Source organism: Capricornis sumatraensis, chromosome X, assembly GCF_032405125.1.
Source record: "Capricornis sumatraensis isolate serow.1 chromosome X, serow.2, whole genome shotgun sequence".
NCBI classification, from domain to species: Eukaryota; Metazoa; Chordata; class Mammalia; order Artiodactyla; family Bovidae; genus Capricornis; species Capricornis sumatraensis.
In genome coordinates this window covers 73,356,164-73,379,128 of record NC_091092.1, presented here as the reverse complement: position 1 = coordinate 73,379,128, position 22,965 = coordinate 73,356,164, and the positions used below count along the sequence as shown (strand labels likewise).

General features: G+C 37.5%; 2 protein-coding genes across 3 annotated transcripts in view; both read right to left on the bottom strand.

The window, feature by feature from the left end:
- Positions 1–902: 902 nt before the first annotated feature.
- Positions 903–11,029, bottom strand: TAF9B (TATA-box binding protein associated factor 9b). 2 transcript variants are annotated; one of them, XM_068962303.1, is made up of 8 exons: positions 10,916–11,029; positions 9,986–10,067; positions 9,225–9,361; positions 9,015–9,149; positions 7,119–7,194; positions 4,905–5,015; positions 3,432–3,591; positions 903–2,292 (listed from the first exon to the last, which is right to left on the bottom strand). In XM_068962303.1, the coding sequence occupies exons 1-8, from the start codon at positions 10,964–10,966 to the stop codon at positions 2,142–2,144; spliced, it is 903 nt and encodes a 300-aa protein (XP_068818404.1). In that variant the 5' UTR covers positions 10,967–11,029; the 3' UTR covers positions 903–2,141. The 2 variants fall into 2 exon arrangements, with proteins under 2 accessions (XP_068818404.1, XP_068818405.1); XM_068962304.1 differs by having other exon boundaries at positions 2,162–3,591.
- A 10,772-nt stretch (positions 11,030–21,801) lies between these two features.
- LOC138071759 (fibronectin type III domain containing protein 3C1-like) overlaps positions 21,802–22,965 on the bottom strand; it is a 55,930-nt gene continuing 54,766 nt past the window's right edge. Inside the window, exons 25-26 of the mRNA XM_068963193.1 lie at positions 22,608–22,729; positions 21,802–22,140 (exon numbers count right to left, since the gene is read on the bottom strand). Of these exons, the coding sequence (XP_068819294.1) occupies positions 21,802–22,140; positions 22,608–22,729 (461 nt within the window). The remainder of the gene's footprint in view (positions 22,141–22,607; positions 22,730–22,965) is intronic.

Sequence of the window (22,965 nt, the reverse complement as noted above, 5' to 3'; positions counted from 1 at the left end):
GGCACACAATGAGAAGACCCCTTTCTACCCTAGCTGCCAGTTTCCCTTCTTAGAAACAATCAATCACTGTTAAGACTGGTTTCCTTCAATCTAGAGCTACTTAATGCATATACAACAGGTGTGTATCTGTGGGTTATGTATGGTGGTATGTTACACACTGCTTTGCACCTCTCCTGACTAGTTTTTTTTTCCTTACCTCTTGAGTACTTCTCTTCACTCTGGACCCCTTAGGCCACATCTTCCATTCCCTGAATTCTGACTGTATCCCTATATTCTTATTCCAATTAAAGACACTTGTTTCCTACTTGTAGAAGGAAGACTTAGGATGACAGTTACCTAATTTACTATAGTACATCTTCATCTTTAAAAAAATTCCACCTAGAAGTGCTTGTCTGATGTCATTCTTGATGCTGGAATGGGTGGATATAATTAGGAAAGGGAGATCTGCAAGATAAAGCAGTCTTTATCTGAAAGAGCAAACCACCCACTGGCTGGCTCAGTTAAATGTATAAATTCCCATTAAAGACAGCATGTGTAAATGGGAAGGATTAAAAAGGGAGATTCATTGCTGTGCAGCAGAAATACAACATTGTAAAGCAACTATATTTCAATAAAAGTAATTTAAAAAGAGCATGTTATGTTATTAACAGATTTAAACCCATATTTTCTTTCACATTTATTTTGCTTTCATTATGACGAGTCACATGCTGATTCCAAATAAAAGCAAGCTATTCCTTGATTTATAATTAACTCATCATTAAGCAAATCTTGTCTTTTGGATTTCAGAATTAATGGGCCTTGTTCAACCTCTTTGAATCCCTTCAATAAAATATGAGAAATAAGTTCAATTTTTTATTAATAATCTTAGAACAAATATGTTCACAATTCCTCAGAGTTATATAGCATTTTTACAATTTTGAAAGAACTTTAACATATACCAATTAAACCTTCACAACATCCCTGTGAGGTAGGCAGGGTTGGTGTCAGTTTCCTATTACTAGTGAGAACAAGGCTCATGGGTGAAATAAGGTCACACAGTTGGTTAGTGATGGAGCCAGGACTAGAACCTAGGCCTTTGACATGCTGCCTCCCTGAGAACATTAAAGTAATGACATCCTACGCTACATAATGAACATTTCTCCTATGATGATCAGATCTAATTTTATAAGTTTGATATCACCTTTTCCTATTATCCAAAAATACTGAATCACAGTTTTGATGAGACATATCTTCCATGTTATTGGACTATTTTTCTTTGATGTATCAAGCACCATCCTTAGATGAAATTTCACCTGTGTCTTAAGTTTTGAGGATCTTTGGCTAAAAGTTCTAAATTGTGATATGAAAACTTACTGTAGAAGTTTTACAAAAGTATTCCTATGTTGAATATATCAACTTACTTAACAAAAACAACACAAGCCTGTTTATGTTTTTGAAAGCTTTGTAGTTTTTCCCAATAAGGTGTTTAGATGTGTACAAATGGAAAGTAGGGAAAGGTGTTTAGCAATGGTATTGGGAAGCCTATACAGAGTACACCTGAATGCAAGTCACATCACACTAATTTGTTTGCTTTGGCCTTCTATAGGAAGGAAAACCATTAGAAAATGTTCAGGTGTGATCCCATCTTATGTGTGACATTCTCAGCGACAAGCTGAAAATTGATCTGCATTATACACAACATTCAGAAAACTAAGATCATGGCATCTGGTTCCATCACTTCATGGCAAATAGATGGGGAAACAGTGTCAGACTTTAATTTTGGGGTCTCCAAAATTACTGCAGATGGTGACTGCAGCCATGAAATTAAAAGACGCTTATTCCTTGGAAGGAAAGTTATGACCAACCTCGATAGCATATTCAAAAGCAGAGACACTACTTTGCCAACAAAGGTCTGTCTAGTCAAGGCTATGGTTTTTCCAGTGGTCATGTATGGATGTGAGAGTTGGACTGTGAAGAAATCGGAGCGCCGAAGAATTGATGCTGTTGAACTGTGGTGTTGGAGAAGACTCTTGAGAGTCCCTTGGACTGTAAGGAGATCCAACCAGTCCGTTCTAAAGGAGATCGGTCCTGGGTGTTCTTTGGAAGGAATGATGCTAAAGCTGAAACTCCAGTACTTTGGCCACCTCATGCGAAGAGTTGACTCATTGAAAAAGATTCTGATGCTGGGAGGGATTGGGGGCAGGAGGAGAAGGGGACGACAGAGGATGAGATGGCTGGATGGCATCACCGACTCGATGGACGTGAGTTTCAGTGAACTCCAGGAGTTGGTGATGGACAGGGAGGCCTGGCGTGCTGCGATTCATGGGGTCACAAAGAGTTGGACACAACTGAGCGACTGAACTGAACTGAACTGATACCAATAGTAGGGTTCAAGCAGTAGTGATCAAAAAACCAATACAGTATTGTAAAGTAAAGTAAAAAAAAAACAAACAAACATATATGCGAGTGGTAAAAAGGAAGAAAACACTTGCTCTTCAGTGGTTTTGCCTAGGTCCAGTGTAAATATACTTATCAAGGCAGATTTTATATTAAAAAAAATATACCATCTTCTGTGTTAAATTTTGAAATGTGAAATATGGTGGAGTTATCAACTTGGAATATATGGTTGAAACTGAATATAACTGACCCAGAAACTACCTGTCAAAAGCAGAGGAATGCTCAACAGGCATAAAAGGCAAGGGATAAAACAACTGCTCTGATATGGAGAGAAAAACAGCAAATGTAAACCTTCCAGTTAAAGTAAACCACAGACCATTAGGCATGTGAAGCAGGTTTTAAAAATGACACAACTATATTATCAAGAATTATATTCCTAACAGTCCAGTTTTAACCTTTTAAATTTAAGAGCAATAGGGAGAAACCTAAGCCTGTGGAGAGGAGGTAGTGCAGAAAACGAATAGGATGTAGAAATGGGGCTGAGGAGGTGAGAGGTTACAGTTTAAATATATTCAAAATGAATTCAGAATCCCTCTAAATCCATCCCCTCCAAAAAATGTTTGCTAAATTAAGAGATTTGATCAAAAAAGCTGGTGACGACAGAAGCGACTATTTTATCTTCAAAAGAACTATTTAAATATAGATTAGAAATTAGGTTGTTAAAGATTAGTCCATTATCAGGCTTAGAAACTGACATTTAAGTGCTACATCAGATACATTGCAGAAAGCTGTTTCCAAAAATAGAATTACTGTGGCAGGAGTCGACATTAATGAAACCATTAAAAAACAAGCACTTAGCTTTTTATATTTTAAGCCTAGTGAAAAAACATTGGTACCCTTAAGAAATCTAACAGTTTAAACTAACATGAAAAATACTGCAGTTACATTTAAGTTTTCTAAGATAAAACTTGAGATCAAGAATGTTCTAGTTCGGTATATGGATTCAGAACCAACTACAAGTTTGAAATGCATAGAGACTACATTGTATTTCTTACATAGTATTATTGTCATCATCATCTTCATGTTTTCTCTTCAGTGGGTTTGATTCATTGGCCGTGTTCTGTGATGAAACCATGTTGGTGGTAATAAGAATATTTTTGGGCCCAATCATTGAAGGATTAAGCAGAACATTTTGAACTGCAGTTGTTGCAGGAACTGTAAATAGGAGAAAACACACCCAAACTATGAACTACATAGAAACATATGGTAAAAAGTATTCAACAAAGCTGAATGTAATTCTCATAATGATTTCTTTTTTAAAAAAGGTTTTAAAAATAACATTTCTTAAAAGTTAACGTGCATAAAAGAAAATCAAAAAATGCAAGACACAAAAAACCAAGTCATCCATAATCACAAGCAGTTTACTGTTTGTGTCCTAGGTCTCGTTTGTGTATCTACAAAATTAAGCATCCACTTTTATATAATTAAGATACTAAAATTATGTATATGTTTCTTCATATATCATGAATATTTACCATTTCAGCATCCAAAAGCTATGAGTATTTTGATAACCAGGAATATACTATACCAACTCAATCTGGAAGGAAAAAATGTAATCCTGCTTTTCTTGGTGACAAAAATTTCATAAAAGATAAAAATGGCAACAGGCCTCTAGATAAAAATATTGGCAGAGTTATGATTAAAATACTACATTCCCTTAATGTTCAATTAAAAAATGAAACACAGAGCAACAGAGTACATTAAGTATAATGCTTTAAAGAGTAACAAGTATTCCACAAAGCTGAATGTAATTCTAATAATAATTTTAAAAGCATGAAGTAAAACTATCATAGAAGAAACTGAGGTGATATACTGCATTAAGAGTTAAACTACACTTTTTAATGTTTCAAAGTACTTAATATCTAGTATAAGGTGAAAGAAGTTCTGTTAGGTTTTTTTTTTAATTTACCTAAAATTTCAATTAGTACTTAGTCACGGGAAGCAGTAGACTGGATTCATCATGTAACATACTAAAGGCATATGTTCAAGGTCAGGATACATCCTTCCCTTACAGACCAATATTTTATATAAGTAGTTTATGGTACATGGTTAGTTTCAGAAGATGTGAAATCTAAACTTATTCAAGAATAAACTATGTTAGAATTCTACTTATATTCAAACTTCCTATCTATACTTCCATGAATTGAATAAACATACAGTTTTCATTTGATATACACTAAGTTGTATTATTTTCTTGAGATTAAACACTATGTTGTTTGAGAATCTGAGGATCATGTTGAAATCTCTCCCTTTCCCCCCCCAAATGTTACATATATAAAATTTCAATTTTAATGGGGTTACAGACCTCCTCTGATGAACCCTGATTTACCTGTTATGACAGTAAAACAATTCAATTATTGCTATGGGAATACAAACTGTTCAATAATGACAATCACTCACAAATTTTAAAATTCAGGAAAATTTAAAAGAACAACTTTCAACCCCCCATGCCCCATCCATCATGTTACCTGGTTTGACAGGTGTGGACTGAGAAGGTGGAATCTGCACCGTGAATCTCTGGCTTGTCACTGACACTGGAGGTACAACTTTATTTGGGACAGATGCTGTTTGTGGGGTTGCTATAGGTATAATTAACAGACCATGTTAGTTAGATGACTTATTACATAAGTTCAATTATTGCTTTCCTTTAACTTACTAGAAATTACCTTCAAAACACATGGAGTTAATGAAAAGTGAAAAAAAAATCATTGGAAATAAGCAAAAAGTAACTTCAAAAATGTTTACAAGTTCAGTAGTTTAGATGCTAAAAATTCAGGATAGTATAGTGGTAAAGAATGTAGGCTCTGGAGCCTACCTGCTTGAGTTTGAATCCAGGCTTTATCACTGAGTGACCCTGGGCAAGTTATTTAATGTGTTTGTGCCTCAGTTTTCCTATCTGTCAAATGGGGATAACAATACTTATTTCATAGCATTCTTGTGAGAATTGAATAATCCATGTAAAACTCTTCACACAGCATTTGGCACTGAATTTTAGCTACAAGAATTTGTGAAGTTGAGCATTTAAATAAACTGCAGAATTAAAGGCCCAAGTTTTCTATTAATTACCTTATATGGCACTTTAATCTCTGTCATTTGTTGGGTATAAGAAGGTGTCTATTATGCCCATGAAGCTAAATCAACATGCATCTAACAAAAGCCTAACATACCTCCATCTCTAGGCAAGTTTTCCCATATATTGAGGAGTGGCACAAAGACTTTGGTGATGGATAATGAAGCAATATTTCATTTTGTCAAGAAAATTCACAGCAGGTGAATGTTTCTTTGTCTGTTATAGATTATAAAATCTCTAAAACATGTACAATAAATGTCTAGGAATAAAAATCACAACTGATAACTAAAAGTGGTTAACTTGCCAACACATGTAACTGATAACCACAGCCTAGAGTTTTTAAAAAGTTCATATTCACTTTAGTAATATGAACCAACAGATAAACAGTATATGATCAAAAAGTTACAGAAATTATATATGCAAACTCCTGCCTATAAAGGACATGCACATAATCACAAGTGTACAATTAATACTGTACCAGGCTGGTTTTAAATGCCAAAATGTGAATTCACACCTTGAAAATATGAAAGACTGTCTACACATCTCAAAAATCAAATGCTGCTTACCCTACAGCTATACAACATCTATAGGATTCAAGTTATAAGCAATGAAAACCAAGAAATCACTACTGGTCAAAGAGAAGGGGATTTTTTTTCTGAAAAGACTGACTATGAAAGAAATCCAGCAGGAACATAGAACCAAAAAAACAGGAAATCTAGATCCATTATTTATGTGTTTCTTATTATCTAAATAACAATGACATTATGGTTTCTAAATACCATTCTATACTAAAAGGAATGAGGGTTCTTTGGAGAAAAGATGATTCTGGGACTGGCGTAAAGAAAATATAAGATGAGCTTGGAACATCTTGTGTCAGAAAGCAAGAAATGCTCAAAGAATGATGGAGGCCTGTTAAAACTGACATAGGAGACAGTTTGAAGGGGTGCTCACTGACCAATACAGGATAATAGTACTATTTTTGAAAAGGTTACATTAAAAATGATTTTCTTTGATATTCTTAGGGCTTCCCTTGTGGCTCAGCTGGTAAAGAATCAGACTGTAATGTGGGAGACCTGGGTTTGATCCCTGGGTTGGGAAAATCCCTTGGAGAAGGGAAAGGCTACCCACTCCAGTATTCTGGCCTGGAGAATTCCATGGACTTTATAGTCCATGGGGTTGCAAAGAGTCGGACATGACTGAGCTTTGTGTATTTTAAACTTCTTTTGATTGCATCTCTTCCCAATTTACTCAGGAATTTAATTTCTAATAATAGGTAGGCTACTGCCATGAGTGAGTTTGGCAACTTCATTTGTATAAAAGCCAGAAAGAACACAGCTTAAACTTTTGTTTTTGGTACCACAGTTAGTACATACAGTAATGTTGAATAACATCCAATTCTATTCTCATTTGGGATCAGATATTCCTTGTGGCTGTCTCATTTTGAAATCTGATAAAATATATGTTTACAGCTATACTAGAGGATGAGTAAATGTATTAATGGCAACACATATGGGAATTTCTGACTCTATTTTTGACTTGGATTATAGTTCAAAATCAAGTGCTGGGGCACTTCTTTACCAGCCGAAAAGCCATTTTTCTCTCTCTCACTTACATATGCTAGGAGTGGTAGGTCTGCTATTAACAGCTCCAGCACTTAACCGTGGAACTAGTCGTCCTTGGTTAGGTCCCTAGGGGATTTAAAACACAAATTAGTTTTAATGTTGTTCAGACTTGACACCTAAACTTACCCGGAAATGAAATTAGGATTTTTGATGTGAATTATCAATGGATAACTGATGGCAAGAATGCCTTTTTGTTCAGTGTTCTAATGCAACATTTAAACTAGGGGTTTCATAAATACATACACACACACACACACACACACACACATACACACCCACACACTCACATATAAACACAAGTAATAGAAATAATACATATCTATATCAACATGGATATGAATATATATATAATATATAATGCTATATAGTTTTAAAGTTTGAAGTAGAGTCTATTTGGGTATAACAGCTAACTTCTTTATGATTTTTGAATCTTAACTAGTTAATATCTTAATCCAAAAAGAAAGAAACTCCTTATGGTGGAATTTCAGAGGTACAAATGTAGCCCAATGTGGGGAGAACTTTCTCAGTGGTGGGAAAGCCTTAGGTCATATTTTAGAAAGCAAGTCCAATGCCTGATGGTTTATCATTTACTCTATTATGGTGTAGTGTAAAGATTGGGAGTTATGAGACCTGGGAATAAGCACAAAGTAACTTCAAAAATGTTTACAAGTTCAGTAGTTTAGATGCTAAAAATTCAGGATAGTATAGTGGTAAAGAATGTAGGCTCTGGAGCCTACCTGCTTGAGTTTGAATCCAGGCTTTATCACTGAGTGACCCTGGGCAAGTTATTTAATGTGTTTGTGCCTCAGTTTTCTTATCTGTCAAATGGAGATAACAATACTTATTTCATAGCATTCTTGTGAGAATTGAATAATCCATGTAAAACTCTTCACACAGCATTTGGCACTGAATTTTAGCTACAAGAATTTGTGAAGTTGAGCATTTAAATAAACTGCAGAATTAAAGGCCCAAGTTTTCTTTTTTAAAAAATTTGTATTTATTTTTTTTAAAAAATTTTTATTTATTTATTATGTACCAAACATTTAATTTTCCTGTCTTTTAAAACTTAAGAGTTATGAAATTTATATAATACAAGCTTTTATTTATTATTTTTAAAGTATAAATTTATTTATTTTAATTGGAGGCTAATTACTTTACAATATTGTAGTGGTTTTTAGCATACCTTCACATGAATCAGCCATGGGTATACATGTGCTCCCCATCCTGAACCCCCCTCCCACCCTCCTCCCCATCCCATCCCTCTGGGTCATCCCAGTGATGACCCAAGTTTTCTATTAATTACCTCATATAGTATTTTATTCTCTATATATTATTTTCTATATTTTCTATTATATACCTTATAAAGTGCTATATATGACACTTTAATCTCTGTCATTTGTTAGGTATAAGAAGGTGTCTATTATGCCCATGAAGCTAAATCAACATGCATCTAACAAAAGCCTAACATACCTCCATCTCTAGGCAAGTTTTCCCATGTATTGAGGAGTGGCACAAAGACTTTGGTGATGGATAATGAAGCAATATTTCATTTTGTTAGGAAAATTCACAGCAAGTGAATGTTTCCTTGTCCGGAAACATAAGGAAATTGTTAACATTTAAGTAAGCATGAAGTTTAGACTTTAAAACTGAACAGAGTATATGCTTAGGTCTTACACTTTAGAAAACTCGTTTTACTTTTTAAAAAAATTTTAAAACTTCCATCTTTAATAATGGTTTTCAGCAGCTCCCTCACTCTAGATTATAAATTTAGTATTTAACTTATCTTAGCCTTTAATTTCCTGCACTATTTACAGGAATTTGATCTCTACAAATTCCCCTAATGCATCTTACCCTTTTAAAAAACTAAAAAGACGAAAAATTCTTACCTTTTTAATTAAGGACTTTAGCCTATAGTTCGGAGCTGTCAAGCAGTATCTGTCAGGCGGCAGTCTGGGTCCTGCATATGGCTTAATCAGCGGTAAAGGGGTTTGATTTTTCTGCCTTGCAATATCCAGTAAGAACTAAAAAAAAAATGCTTATTATAACAACAATTAAAAACTATAAGTAAAATGAACTTCAAATAAAAGTTTGCTCACATCTCTTGGGGGAGGGGAGGTAAAAGATTGGTCAGCCCGACACTGGATTGCCAGTCTCACATCATCTGCATCAACATTAGGTTTCTTAGCATGGCTTGAATAAATTTTTGCATCATCCAGAATTGAAGTCACGTATCCTTTAACAACAAAACATTATTTTTTAAACATATGAAAATAGCTTCATATTTATGGCCACTTTTCTTAATAAAAAGTTTCACTAATTTCCAGAAAGTTTATGAATTTTGGTTTTAATGTCTAATTGTCCTATCTATACAATCAACTTTAAACAGATGATCACAATATAAATACTGTTCCCTAGCCTGAGCTCCTTTTTATTGCTTTCTGAATTTTATGACATTTTTTTCACATACTTTAAAACTTAATTTTTGTTGAGTAGTTTTAGGTTCACAGGAAAATTTAGAATACAGAGATTTCCCATATACTATCTGCAGCCATATATGCAGCATAGCATCCGCTATTATCAATGTTCCCTGCAGAGTGGCACGTCTGTTACAACTGATAGACCTACACTGACCTATCATAATCACTTGTCTGTTGTTTAGTAGCCAAGTCATGTCCGACTCTTAATCGGTAGTTTATATTATGGTTCTCTCTTGGAACTCGACATTCTGTGGGTTTGGATAAGTGTATATAATGACATGTTATGACGTTAACTGTTAAAAGTAATTTTGTTGAAAATGTTCTTACAATGAACGATTTTTCAAATTCAAAATTTAGGCAAATTTTTGATGTTAACTTACGGAAAGCAAATTCCAACATTTGATTTATAACCCTTGGTTCGTACTCCGTAATTCCCATATCCTTCAGAATCTGTGCCATCACCTGTGAATTCAAATAAAAATGTCAGATGCTTAACTGGGGTATAGGAATCAAGACTGGACCGAAGGTAATAACTATATTTGTGATACAAGGTCCCCCTTCTCTGGGTTCCAAACTTGTACTCATCCTTTTCCTCTCAAGCAAGTGTCATGCATGCATGTTAAGTCGCTTCTGTCTTTGCGACCCCATGGACTGTAGCCCGCCAGGCTCCTCGGTCTGTGGGATTCTTCCGGCAACAACACGTGAGTCGTTTGCCATACCCTCCTCCAGTGATCTCTTAACTCCTGTCTCTTAAGTCTCATGCATTGGCAAGAGGGTTCTTTACCACTAGCGCCACCTGTGAAGCCCCACAAAGACCACACCAAATGCCCTCGGAGTCCTCTTTGCTGAAAACTTTTTTTTTTTTTTGGCTGGGGGTGGGGGCGGGGGCAAAGAGAAGAAAAAGTCCCGGGTTGGCGTTCCCTCCCTAGACAGGGGTGCCTACAGCTGGTTGTCACTTTCAGATGTGGCTACCGGGGAAACTTAGCATCAAAACCCACCCTGGACGTACGAGTCAGGATTCGCAGACGGGGAGGGACGGCTAGGCGGCCGGGGCCCAAGGTCCAGGAGATAAAGCTGGGAGGCAGGCCTGCGCATTCGGAGGGCTCCAGCCTCCCTCCAGCCGGGCCGCCAGGGTGGCGGGAGAGAGCCCCGGGGTCCAGGACACGCCAGTCTACTACTCCTGGCGTCCCTGGCAGGACTGAACTCGGCCTGCAAGCCCATCACCAGGTTCTCCGTACCGACCCACCTCTCGGGCCCTGGAATATATCCTCGCGGAGGCTCGCACCCCGCCGCGCATCCTTCGCACTCACCAAGGCATCTCTCGGAGCGTTCTTGGGAGGCGCCATCTTCCCCGACTCCATGTTATCCTGCAGCTCGTCATCCGGGCGAGAGAAGGCTGCTCTCGGGTTCCTCGCTCAGGCCCCTCCCCTGCGGGCGCGGAAGGCGGAGTTACCGCGCGGGCCCTTGCTCTGCGGGCGGCCGTTCCCTCGCCTCCTCCCCTCCCGCGGAGGCTGAGGGCGGCCGGGCTTGCGGGGAGTCTATGGCGCAGGAGGCTTGAAGAGACGGGGAAGCCTCCCCTGAAGAGTCCTTGCCCAACGCTTGGACGAGCCGATAAGTTCGCCTTCCCAGAGCTGTTCCCCAGAAAAGTGCACAATATGGCCACCCTTGACTTTTCTGGGGCCCCTCGTTAGCTCCCCTGCCGCCACCCTGGCCCCTTAAGTCTTCTTGAAATGTCGGCAGACGCCCCGCCTCCACCTGCCTCTGGTAGGGCTGCCTGGTCAAATGCAGAAAACCCAGTTAAATTTGAATAAACGACGAACACATTTTTAGTCAGTTAGTTCAGTCGCTCAGTCATGTGCGACTGTTTGCGACCCCATGAATCGCAGCACGCCAGGCCTCCCTGTCCATCACCAACTCCTGGAGTTCACTCAGACTCACGTCCAGTGATTCAGTGATGCCATCCAGACATCTCATCCTCTGTTGTCCCCTTCTCCTCATGCCCCCAATCTCTCCCAGCATCAGAGTCTTTCCCAATGAGTCAACTCTTTGCATGAGGTGGCCAAAGTACTGGAGCTTCAGCTTCAGCATCATTCCCTCCAAAGAAATCCCAGGGCTGATCGCTTTCAGAATGGACTGGTTGGATCTCCTTGCAGTCCAAGGGACTCTCAAGAGTCTTCTCCAACACCACAGCTCAAAAACATCAATTCTTCGGCGCTCAGCTTTCTTCACAGTCCAACTCTCACATCCATACATGACCACTGGAAAAACCATAGCCTTGACTAGACGGCAAAGTAATGTCTCTGCTTTTCAATATGCTATCTAGGTTGGTCATAACTTGCCTTGCAAGGAGTAAGCGTCTTTTAATTTCATGGCTGCAGTCACCATCTGCAGTGATTTTGGAGCTCCCCCCCCCAAAAAAAAATAAAGTCTGACACTGTTTCCACTGTTTCCCCATCTATTTGCCATGAAGTGATGGGACCAGATGCCATGATCTTCGTTTTCTGAATGTTGAGCTTTAAGCCAACTTTTTCACTCTCCTCTTTCACTTTCATCAAGAGGCTTTGACTGTGTGGATTACAATAAACTGTGGAAAATTCTGAAAGAGATGGGAATACCAGACCACCTAACCTGCCTCTTGAGAAATCTGTATGCAAGTCAGGAAGCAACAGTTAGAACTGGACATGGAGCAACAGACTGGTTCCAAATAGGAAAAGGAGTACATCAAGGCTGTATATTGTCACCCTGCTTATTTAACTTTTATGCAGAGTACATCATGAGAAACGCTGGACTGGAAGAAACACAAGCTGGAATCAAGATTGCCAGGAGAAATATCAATAACCTCAGATATGCAGATGACACCACCCTTATGGCAGAAAGTGAAGAGGAGCTAAAAAGCCTCTTGATGAAAGTGAAAGAGGAGAGTGAAAAAGTTGGCTTAAAACTCAACATTCAGAAAACGAATATCATAGCATCTGGTCCCATCATTTCATGGGAAATAGATGGGGAAACAGTGGAAACAGTGTCAGACTTTATTTTGGGGGTCTCCAAAATCACTGCAGATGGTTATTGCATCCATGAAATTAAAAGATGCTTACTCCTTGGAAGAAAAGTTATGACCAACCTAGATAGCATATTGAAAAGCAGAGACATTACTTTGCCGACTAAGGTCCGTCTAGTCAAGGCTATGGTTTTTCCTGTGGTCATGTATGGATGTGAGAGTTGGACTGTGAAGAAGGCTGAGCGCTGAAGAACTGATGCTTTTGAACTGTGGTGTTGGAGAAGACTCTTGAGGGTCCCTTGGACTGCAAGGAGATCCAACCAATCCATTCTGAAGGAGATCAACCCTGGTATTTCTTTGGAAGGAATGATGCTAAAGCTGAAGCTCCAGTACTTTGGCCACCTCATGCAAAGAGTTGACTCATTGGAATAGACTCTGATGCTGGGAGAGATTAGGGGCGGGAGGAGAAAGGGATGACCCAGGATGAGATGGCTGGATGGCATCACGGACTCGATGGACGTGAGTCTGAATGAACTCCGGGAGATGCTGATGGACAGAGAGGTCTGGCGTGCTGTGATTCATGGGGTCGCAAAGAGTTGGACATGACTGAGTGATTGAGCTGAACTGAACTGAAGAGGCTTTTTAGTTCCTCTTCACTTTCTGCCATAAGGGTGGTGTCATCTGCATATCTGAGGTTATTGATATTTCTCCTGGCAATCTTGATTTCAGCTTGTGCTTCCTCCAGCCCAGCATTTCTCATGATATACTCTGCATATAAGTTAAATAAGTAGGGTGACAATATACAGCCTTGACGTACTCCTTTTCCTATTTGGAACCAGTCTGTTGTTCCATGTCCAGTTCTAACTGGTGCTTCCTAACCTGCATATAGGTTTCTCAAGAGGCAGGTCAGATGCTCTGGTATTCCCATCTCTTTCAGAATTTTGCACATTTTATTGTGATCCACACAGTCAAAGGCTTTGGCATAGTCAATAAAGCAGAAATAGATGTTTTTCTGAAACTCTCTTGCTTTTTCCATGATCCATCAGATGTTGGCGATTTGATCTCTGGTTCCTCTGCCATTTCTAAAACCAGCTTGAACATCTGGGAGTTTACATTTTTAGTGTTCCCTATTTTTATTTGCTAAATCTGGCAACTCTAACCTATAGCCTGCTCTCTACCCAGCAGGCATTTGGTCAGCTGTTCTCACACTCAAAGCCCTGTCATTTATTATTTTTTTATTTTAAAAATTAATTTATTTTAATTGGAGGCTAATTACAACATTGTGGTGGTTTTTGCCATACATCGACATGAGTCAGCCATGGGTGCACATGTCCCCCATCCTAAACCTTCCTCCCACCTCCCTCTCCACCCCATCTCTCTGGGTTGTCCCAGAGCATCGGTTTTGAGTGCCCTGCTTCATGCATTGAACTTGCACTGGTCATCTATTTTACATATGATAATATACATGTTTCAATGGTATTCTTTCAAATCATCCCACCCTCGCCTTTTCCCACAGAGTCCAAAAGTCTGTTCTTAATTTACATTTATGTCTCTTTTGCTGTCTCACATATAGGGTCATCATTACTGTCTTTCTAAATTCCACATATATGCATTAATATACTGTATTGGTGTGTTTTTTTCCTGACTTACTTCACACTGTATAATAGGCTCCAGTTTCATCTACCTCATTAGAACTGATTCAAATGCATTCTTTTTAATAGCTGAATAATATTCTATATTGTGAATATGTACCACAACTTTCTTATCCATTCATCTGCCGATGGACATCTAGGTTGCTTCCATGTCCTGGCTCTTGTATACAGTACTGCGATGAACATTGGGGTACATGTGTCTCTTTCAGTTCTGGTTTCCTCAGTGTGTATGCCCAGCAGTGGGATTGCTGGGTCATATGGCAGTTCTATTTTCAGTTTTTTAAGGAATCTCCACACTGTTCTCCATAGTGCCTGTACTAGTTTGCATTCCCACCACAGTGTAAGCGGGTTCCCTTTTCTCCACACCCTCTCCAGCATTTATTGTTTGTAGACTTTTAAAATATAAATTTATTTATTTTAATTGGAGGTTAATTACTTTACAATATTGTATCGGTTTTTGCCATACGTCAACATGAATCTGCCACAGGTATACACGTGTTCCCCGTCCTGAACCCCCCTCCCTCAAAACATGTATAATATCATATATGAAATGAATCGCCAGTCCAGGTTTGATGTTTGTAGACTTTTTGATAGCAGCCATTCTGACCAGCGTGTGATGGTACCTCATTGTGGTTTTGATTTGCATTTCTCTGATAATGAGTGATGTTGAGTATCTTTTCATGTGTTTGTTAGCCATCTGTATATCTTCTTTGGAGAAATTTCCATTTAGTCCTTTGGCCCGTTTTTTGATTGGGTCATTTATTTTTCTGTAAATGAGCTGCAGAAGCTGCTTGTATATTTTTGAGATTAATTCTTTGTCAGTTGCTTCATTTGCTATTATTTTCTCCCATTCTGAAGGCTGTCTTTTCACTTTGCTTATAGTTTCCTTCGTTGTGCAAAAGCTTTTTTTAAAAAATTTTAATTTATTTATTTTTATTTATTTTAAGTAGAGGCTAATTACAACATTGTAGTGGTTTTGCCATATAGAAATGCAAGAAATTTCTGTGTATTAATTTTATATCCTGCAACTTTACTATAGTCATTGATTAGCTCTAGTAATTTTCTGGTGGTATCTTTAGAGTTTTCTATGTAGAGAATTATGTCATCTGCAATGCAGACAGATTCTTTACTGTATGAGCCACCAGGGAAGCCCGGTCATATAGTAAGGTTGTTTGTAAATAACATTTTGAGGTGTAATTTACATAACATAAAATTAACTCATTTTAAGCATACAGTTCAATGTTTTTTAAGGTTTATTTTATTGAAGTATAGCTGATTTACAATGTTGTGTTAGTTTCTGATGTACATCAAAGTGATTCAGTTACACACATATATATTCTTTTTCATATTCTTTTCCATTATGGTTTTTCATAGGATATTGAATCTAGTTCCCTGTGCTATACAGTAAGACCTTGTTGCTTATTCATTCTATATATAAGACTTTGCATCAGCTAATCTCAAACTCTCAATCCATCCCTACTGCATCCAATTCAGTAATTTTTAATAAACTTACCAAGTTATGCAGTTATCACCTTAATACAATTTTGGAACAGTTTCATCACCCTAGTAAGATCTGTTGTGCCTGTTTATAGTTAACCCAGAAAGTGGGTTTTAATCTAAATCTGGTACATGTATTAAAGGGGAAGCAATGCATATCTGTGGGACAAATGTGAGAACCCCCAAGGGGCATGAACATGTGCTTGAGTTGGTTGTTGACATCATCTGATTTCTACCAAGAACTACTTTTCATGAGCTTTTCTTTGCTCACATCTTGGGCAATTATGTGCTTTAAGAAGAAAGACATTCACTGATGGGATCTCTTCACACTTCTATTTTCTCAGGTAGTGAGCAGTAAACAGTTCTTAGACAATCAAGAAGCAGCTATAGGTTTGCTGCATGGGTAAGAAAATAGCTGAAATGTTATGGAGATTTTTGGTTTTTCAGTGGTATAGAAGAAAGAAGATAAAAATAGGCAGGGCAAATCTGGGGTCCTCTAAAGAATAGGGACTCCAGTGAATTGGACCCAAGATGGTACCTATTAGGTGTCTACTGTTCTTCATGACTCTGCCTAATTGCTATTTGTCTACCTCTATGTGGGATTACTGACTTAATCTGCTTGAGTTTAGTATACCAGCATTATAGTTGATGTATCAGGATAGACTCTTAGATGTGAAAAGAACTTTAAAGATCATCTACCTGTAAGTTTTATTTATTAATATTTTATACAGTTGATGCTTATAGAGGGGAAAGGGTTTTCTTTTTTCCCTTTTAAAAATCAATTATAGGGACTTCCCTGGTGGTCCAGTGGTTAAGACTTTGCCTTCCAATGCAGGGGGTGCAGGTTCGACCCTTGGTTAGGGAACCAAGATACCACATGCCTTGTGGCCAAAACACCAAAACACAAAACAGAAGCAGTGTTGTAACAAATTCAATAAAGACTTTAAAAATGGCCCACATCAAAAAACTTAAAAAAAAATTGATTATAGTTCCACTGGATCACAAAGAGTCGGACATGACTGAAGTGACTTAGCATGCATACATAGTTGAATTACACTGTTGTGTTATTTACTGCTGTACAGCAAAGTGACTTAGTTATACACATACATATGCATACTTTCTCATATTCTTTTCCATTATGGTTTATCAGAGGATATTGAATATAGTTCCCTGTGCTATGCAGTAGGATCTTGTTGTTATTCCATTCTTTAAAAAAATTTAATTGGAGGATAAATGCTTTACAATATTATGTTGGTTTCTGCTATACAACAGTGCAAATCAGGTATAAGTATACATATATCCCCTCCCTCTTGAGTCTTCCTCCCAACTCCGCATCCCACCCCTCTAGGTCATCACAGAGTACCAAGCTGAGCTCCCCGTTTTATACAGAATCTTCTTCCTAGTTATCTATTTTACACATGGTAGTGTATGTATGTCAGTGCTACTCTCTCGATTTATCCCACCCTCTCTTTCCCCTACTGTATCCACAAGTCCATTCTCTATGTCTGTGATTCTATTCCTGCCATGCAAATAAGTTAATCAGTACCACTACTCTAGATTCCATATATATGCATTAATATACAATATTTGTTTTTCTCTTTCTGACTTACTTCACTCTATAACAGGTTCTAGGTTCATCCACCTCAGTTCAACTGATTGAAATTCATTCCTTTTTATGGCTGAGTAATATTCCATTGTATATATGTACCATAACGTCTTTATCCATTCATCTGACGATGGACATCTAGGTTGCTTCCATGTCCTGGCTATTGTAAATAGTGATGCAGTGAACATTGGGATCAGCTCAGTTCAGTCACTCAGTCATGTCCGACTCTTTGTGACCCCATGGACTGGAGCACACCACGCTTCTATGTCCACCACCAACTCCCGGAGCTTGCTTAAACTCATGTCCATCTACTTGGTGATGCCATCCAACCATCTCATCCTCTATTGTCCCCTTCTCCTCCTGCCTTCAATCTTTCCCAGCATCAGGGTCTTTTCCAAGGAGTCAGTTGTTTGCATTAGAGCCTAAGTATTAGAGTGTATCAAATAGACACATTGGGATGTATGTGTCTTTTTGAATTATGGTTTTCTCAGGGTGTATGCCAAGGAGTGGGATTGCTGGTCATATGGTAGCTTTATTCCCATTTAAAAATTTTTTTTTAAAATTGGAGGAGAGTTGCTTTATAATATTGTGTTGGCTTCTGCCATACATCAATATCCTAGTTTTTAAAGGAATCTCCATAGTGGTTTTATCACTTTACATTCCCACCAACAATGTAAGAGGGTTCCCTTTTCTCCACATCCTCTCCAGCATTTATGGTTTGTAGATATTTTGATGATGGTCATTCTGACCTGTGTGAGGTGATACCTCATTGTAGTTTTTATTTGTATTTCTCTAATAATGAGTGATGCTGAGCACTTTTTCATGTGTTTATTAGCCATCAGCATGTCTTCTTTGGAGAAATGTCTGTTTAGGTCTTCTGCCCTCTTTTTTATTGAGTTGTTCTTTTTTTATATTAAGCTGCATGAGCTGCTTGTGTATTTTGCAGATTAATCCATTGTCAGTTGCTTTATTTCCAAATATTTTATCCTATTTTGATTATTGTCTTTTCACCTTGTTTATAGTTTCCTTTGCTATGCAAAGCTTTTAAATTTAATTAGTTTTCATTTGTTTTTGTTTTCCATTACTCTAGGAGGTAGGTTAAAGGATCTTGCTGCAATTTATGTTAAAAAGTGTTCTGCCTATGTTTTCCTCTAAGAGTTTTATAGTTTCTGGCCCTACATTTAAGTCTTTAATCCATTTGAGTTTATTTTTGTGGGTTTTCTTGAGGTCATACAATTTGTTAGTAGCAGAGATGAGACTAGAACCTTATTCTTCTGATATTCAGAATATACAATGCCCTAGAATTAGAAAGAAGTCAGAAACAAGATTTATAAAACAATGTTGTAACAGCCAGTTAAAGACATCTAGATATATATGGACTCTAGAAAGATGGTACTGATGAACCTATCTGAAGGGCAGCAATGGAGATGCAGACAAAGAGAACAGAGTTGTGGACACAAGGTGGAAAGGAGAGGGTGGGAAGACTTGAGAGAGTAGCATTGAACAATATACATTACCACATGTAAAATTAGATATCCGGTGGGATTTTGCTGTATGATGCAGGGAGCCCAAGTCCAGTGCTCTGTGACAACCTTGAGGGGTCAGGTGGGTGGGAGGTGGGAGGAGGTTCAAGAGGGAGGGGACATATTTATACCTATGGCTGATTGATGTTAATTTATAGCAGAAACCAACAGAATATTGTAAAGCAATTATCCTTCAATAAAAATAAATAAATTTTTAAAAAGACATCTTGAATTGGTTTTAATTTTTCTAGTTTCTTTGGGTGGAGATAAATATGTAATATCAAGGGGATAATTATTCCAAATAAATAAACTTGTACAAGTCCCATTTCAAAAATAGCAGGGGAACAATTTTGTTATTTTTTATTGGTATTTAAAATTTTTCTTATGATAGTAATACTTTAATAAGTGTAAATTTTAGGTTCTACATTAGTTTGATGAACGTAGGTATATGGAATATACAAGCTGCAAAACATTTACTTTTAGCAGTAAAAAGTGTATTCAGTTTAATTAAAGTGTATTCAGTTTAATTATCAATCTCACAGTTCAATTCAGTTCAGTTCAGTTCAGTTCAGTTCAGTCACTCAGTCGTGTCTGACTCTTTCCAACCCCATGAATTGCAGCACGCCAGGCCTCCCTGTCCATCACCAACTCCCGGAGTTCACTCAGATTCACGTCCATCGAGTCAGTGACGCCATCCAGCCATCTCATCCTCTGTCATCCCCTTCTCCTCCTGCCCCCAATCCCTTTCAACATCAAAGTCTTTTCCAATGAGTCAACTCTTGACATGAGGTGGCTAAAGTACTGGAGTTTCAGCTTTAACATCATTCCCTGCAAAGAAATCCCAGGGCTGATCTCCTTCAGAATGGACTGGTTGGATCTCCTTGCAGTCCAAGGGACTCTCACGAATCTTCTCCAACACCACAGTTCAAAAGCATCAATTCTTCGGCTCTCAGCCTTCTTCACAGTCCAACTTTCACATTGATACACGACTACTGGAAAAACCATAGCCTTGACTAGATGGACCTTAGTCGGCAAAGTAATGTCTCTGCTTTTGAATATGCTATCTAGGTTGGTCATAACTTTTCTTCCAAGGAGTAAGCATCTTTAAATTTCATGGCTGCAGTCACCATCTGCAGTGATTTTGGAGCCCCCCCAAAAATAAAGTCTGACACTGTTTCTACTGTTTCCCCATCTATTTCCCATGAAGTGATGGGACCAGATGCCATGATCTTCGTTTTCTGAATGTTGAGCTTTAAGCCAACTTTTTCACTCTCCACTTTCCCTTTCATCAAGAGGCTTTTTAGCTCCTCTTCACCTTCTGCCATAAGGGTGGTGTCATCTGCATATCTGAGGTTATTGATATTTCTCCCGGCAATCTTGATTCCAGCTTGTGTTTCTTCCAGTCCAGCGTTTCTCATGATGTACTCTGCATAAAAGTTAAATAAGCAGGGTGACAATATACAGCCTTGATGTACTCCTTTTCCTATTTGGAACCAGTCTGTTGTTCCATGTCCAGTTCTAACTGTTGCTTCCTGACCTGCATACAGATTTCTCAAGAAATCAATCTCACAAGGTATTCTAAATTGAGAGAATTTTCCATTTTCCATTAAAAGCAAATTACTATATAGGTAAGATTTTAAATACACCTTTAAAATATTTTCCACTAGGTAAAACTTTAAGGAAATGTTTGCTTGTAGGTGAAGAAAGACTGATAAGATATATTTTTAAAATAGGGTTTAAATATTATTTCTGTGGTATATATAACAAGTTACTACATTAAAATTTTCATTTTTAGTATTCTTTAAAGTTAAAATATGAAGGTAATATTCTTTTAGAATGTGGATTAATATTGTATCACAATTTACTTTTGAAGAAAACTGTTTTATGTTTTTCATATTTAAACAATACATCAAGCTCTAAATTGAACAGCAACCACCTAAATAAATTTTCTGTAACATACCACATATCAGTGAAATGGGTATGCCAAAATTAGCTGATGTGAAAATGGGCCAGCTTATGATTTTCATTTTTGAAACACAAAGAGCAAACTGAAATAGAGATAATGTTTAAACATTTTCAATAAAGGTAAGAAATATTCTTTGGAGAGGGTGGCATCTCCTTTGCAAGATGGCCAAAACAGCTCCTGAAAGATTGTGAGAATAGAGAGAGATGCTTCATTTATAACTAGAAATAAATATGAATGCATCAATTTTGAGAATAAATCATTTAAATATTCCATGTAAAATATGAATAATCATATGTATCATGTTTAATTATTCCAGTTACAGAATAATCAGCACTGGGTATATTTGAAAGAGCTTAGAATGATATAAAATGGCTTCCTACTTCCCTACTTCTACTCCCAAAGTGCTGTAAATTACTACTTTCCCACTATCAAAGTAATTACCAGAGCACAAGCCAAACAGCTGAGTATGTTACCTTGAAAAAATTACAGTACAGTACATAAAGTTGGTAGATACTTTTTATTATTTCAAATGAATGTAAGTTGACATGTAGAATTGATTTTTACAACTTGGTTCTGTATAAAATTCTGAAATGCTTTTATCCTCTCATAACTCTTAAAACTTTGCAAAATATTCATTTGAAAAATTAAGACGGAATAGTTTTCAAGAGAGGTTTTAGGTCATTTTACATAATAGTGGAGTGTTGCTAAAATTCTCAAATTTAAAATATACTTGTTTTCTAAAAATGTCTCTTCTACTGCCACAATGAATTTCTCTTTTTTTTAAATTAAAAATGAATTTCTTGAAGGCAGTTCTTTTGATGTCAGATAAAAATTCATAAGGATTTCTACCCAATAAGATTTACTTTTAAGAACTGAGATGCATCTAGCAATTTCTATATTAGATGTAATTTGTTTTAGAACTTTCTAAAAAAGTAGAAAATGTGTAAAAATAGATTAGTTGATAAACAGGTACTGGATCATAGCAGCACATTGAATGGCAATTAGTGCAAATCCTATCACAAGCATCAGAACCAAGGTATCATCACTCATCTCTATCTTGGGCTTTTCATGTTTCTCTTCACTAGGGCTGCTTCCCTGCCTTCCTCTAACATCTTTGCCAGGCCCTGGCTGTTGCTTATAGGTTGAGAAGAGAGCACTTGGGCTACATTGTCCCCAGAGCTCTTGTATCCCAGCAGAATTCTGATATTGACGTCCAGCGCAGACTTTGAAGCGGTAATGTGAATTTGTGAGAAAGTTGGAAAAGGAGAACGATGTGTTTGGTCCTTTGTAAATCTAAATGAAAAAGACTCAAAATTAAAATTATATTTTCTTACCAAAAACAAAAAGTTTTTGACAACAGGAAACATTGCATGAATATGTTCACAACAAAATAAAAGTTTACTGTTACAGTCTCTAATATCTTGAGAACCCAGTACTATTTAGGTGTAATTTTCTTCAGTGTAACAAATAACAAAGACTTGTAACTGTTAAACTTTAAATTGCAGTTGGTTTGAAATGGCTTGGGCTTATGGTCAGTGGAATCTAAAAATAACTACATCCAATAATATTAAGTTAAATACATAAACAAGTTGTTCCCAAGTAAGTAGAATGTACATAAATATTTAGGACCAGATAGGATTTTTGGATAAGATTTAGTTACTTTCAACATCATAAAAGAATATTGTACTCTTTGACAAGAGCTCAGTCTCCAGAAGGATGTAAATCTACAAATTACAAAGACAAAATTTATAAGAATTTACCAGGTCAGTTCCTCTTCCACTGATGAGCTGAAGACTGTAAACTACGGAATCTCCATTTATTGGCTTCAAAGATTCCCATTTGACCTCACAAGTATTGTTATTCAACTGGTGAAATTTAGGTGCTAGAAAAAGAGAATTTCAGCTTAGATGGTTCCACTTTCCCCAAGTGGTCTTGAAAACGTTGAAATCTCTCATACAGTTCTATATGGTCACCAGGGGCGGCGGCTGGGAGGAGCAACCCCACGACCAAGGAGCGGTGGCTGTACGGGCACAGGAGGGCCTAGAGGAGCTATTCCACGTTAAAGGTCAGGAGGGGTGGCAGTGAGGAGATACCCCTCTTCCAAGGTAAGAAGCAGTG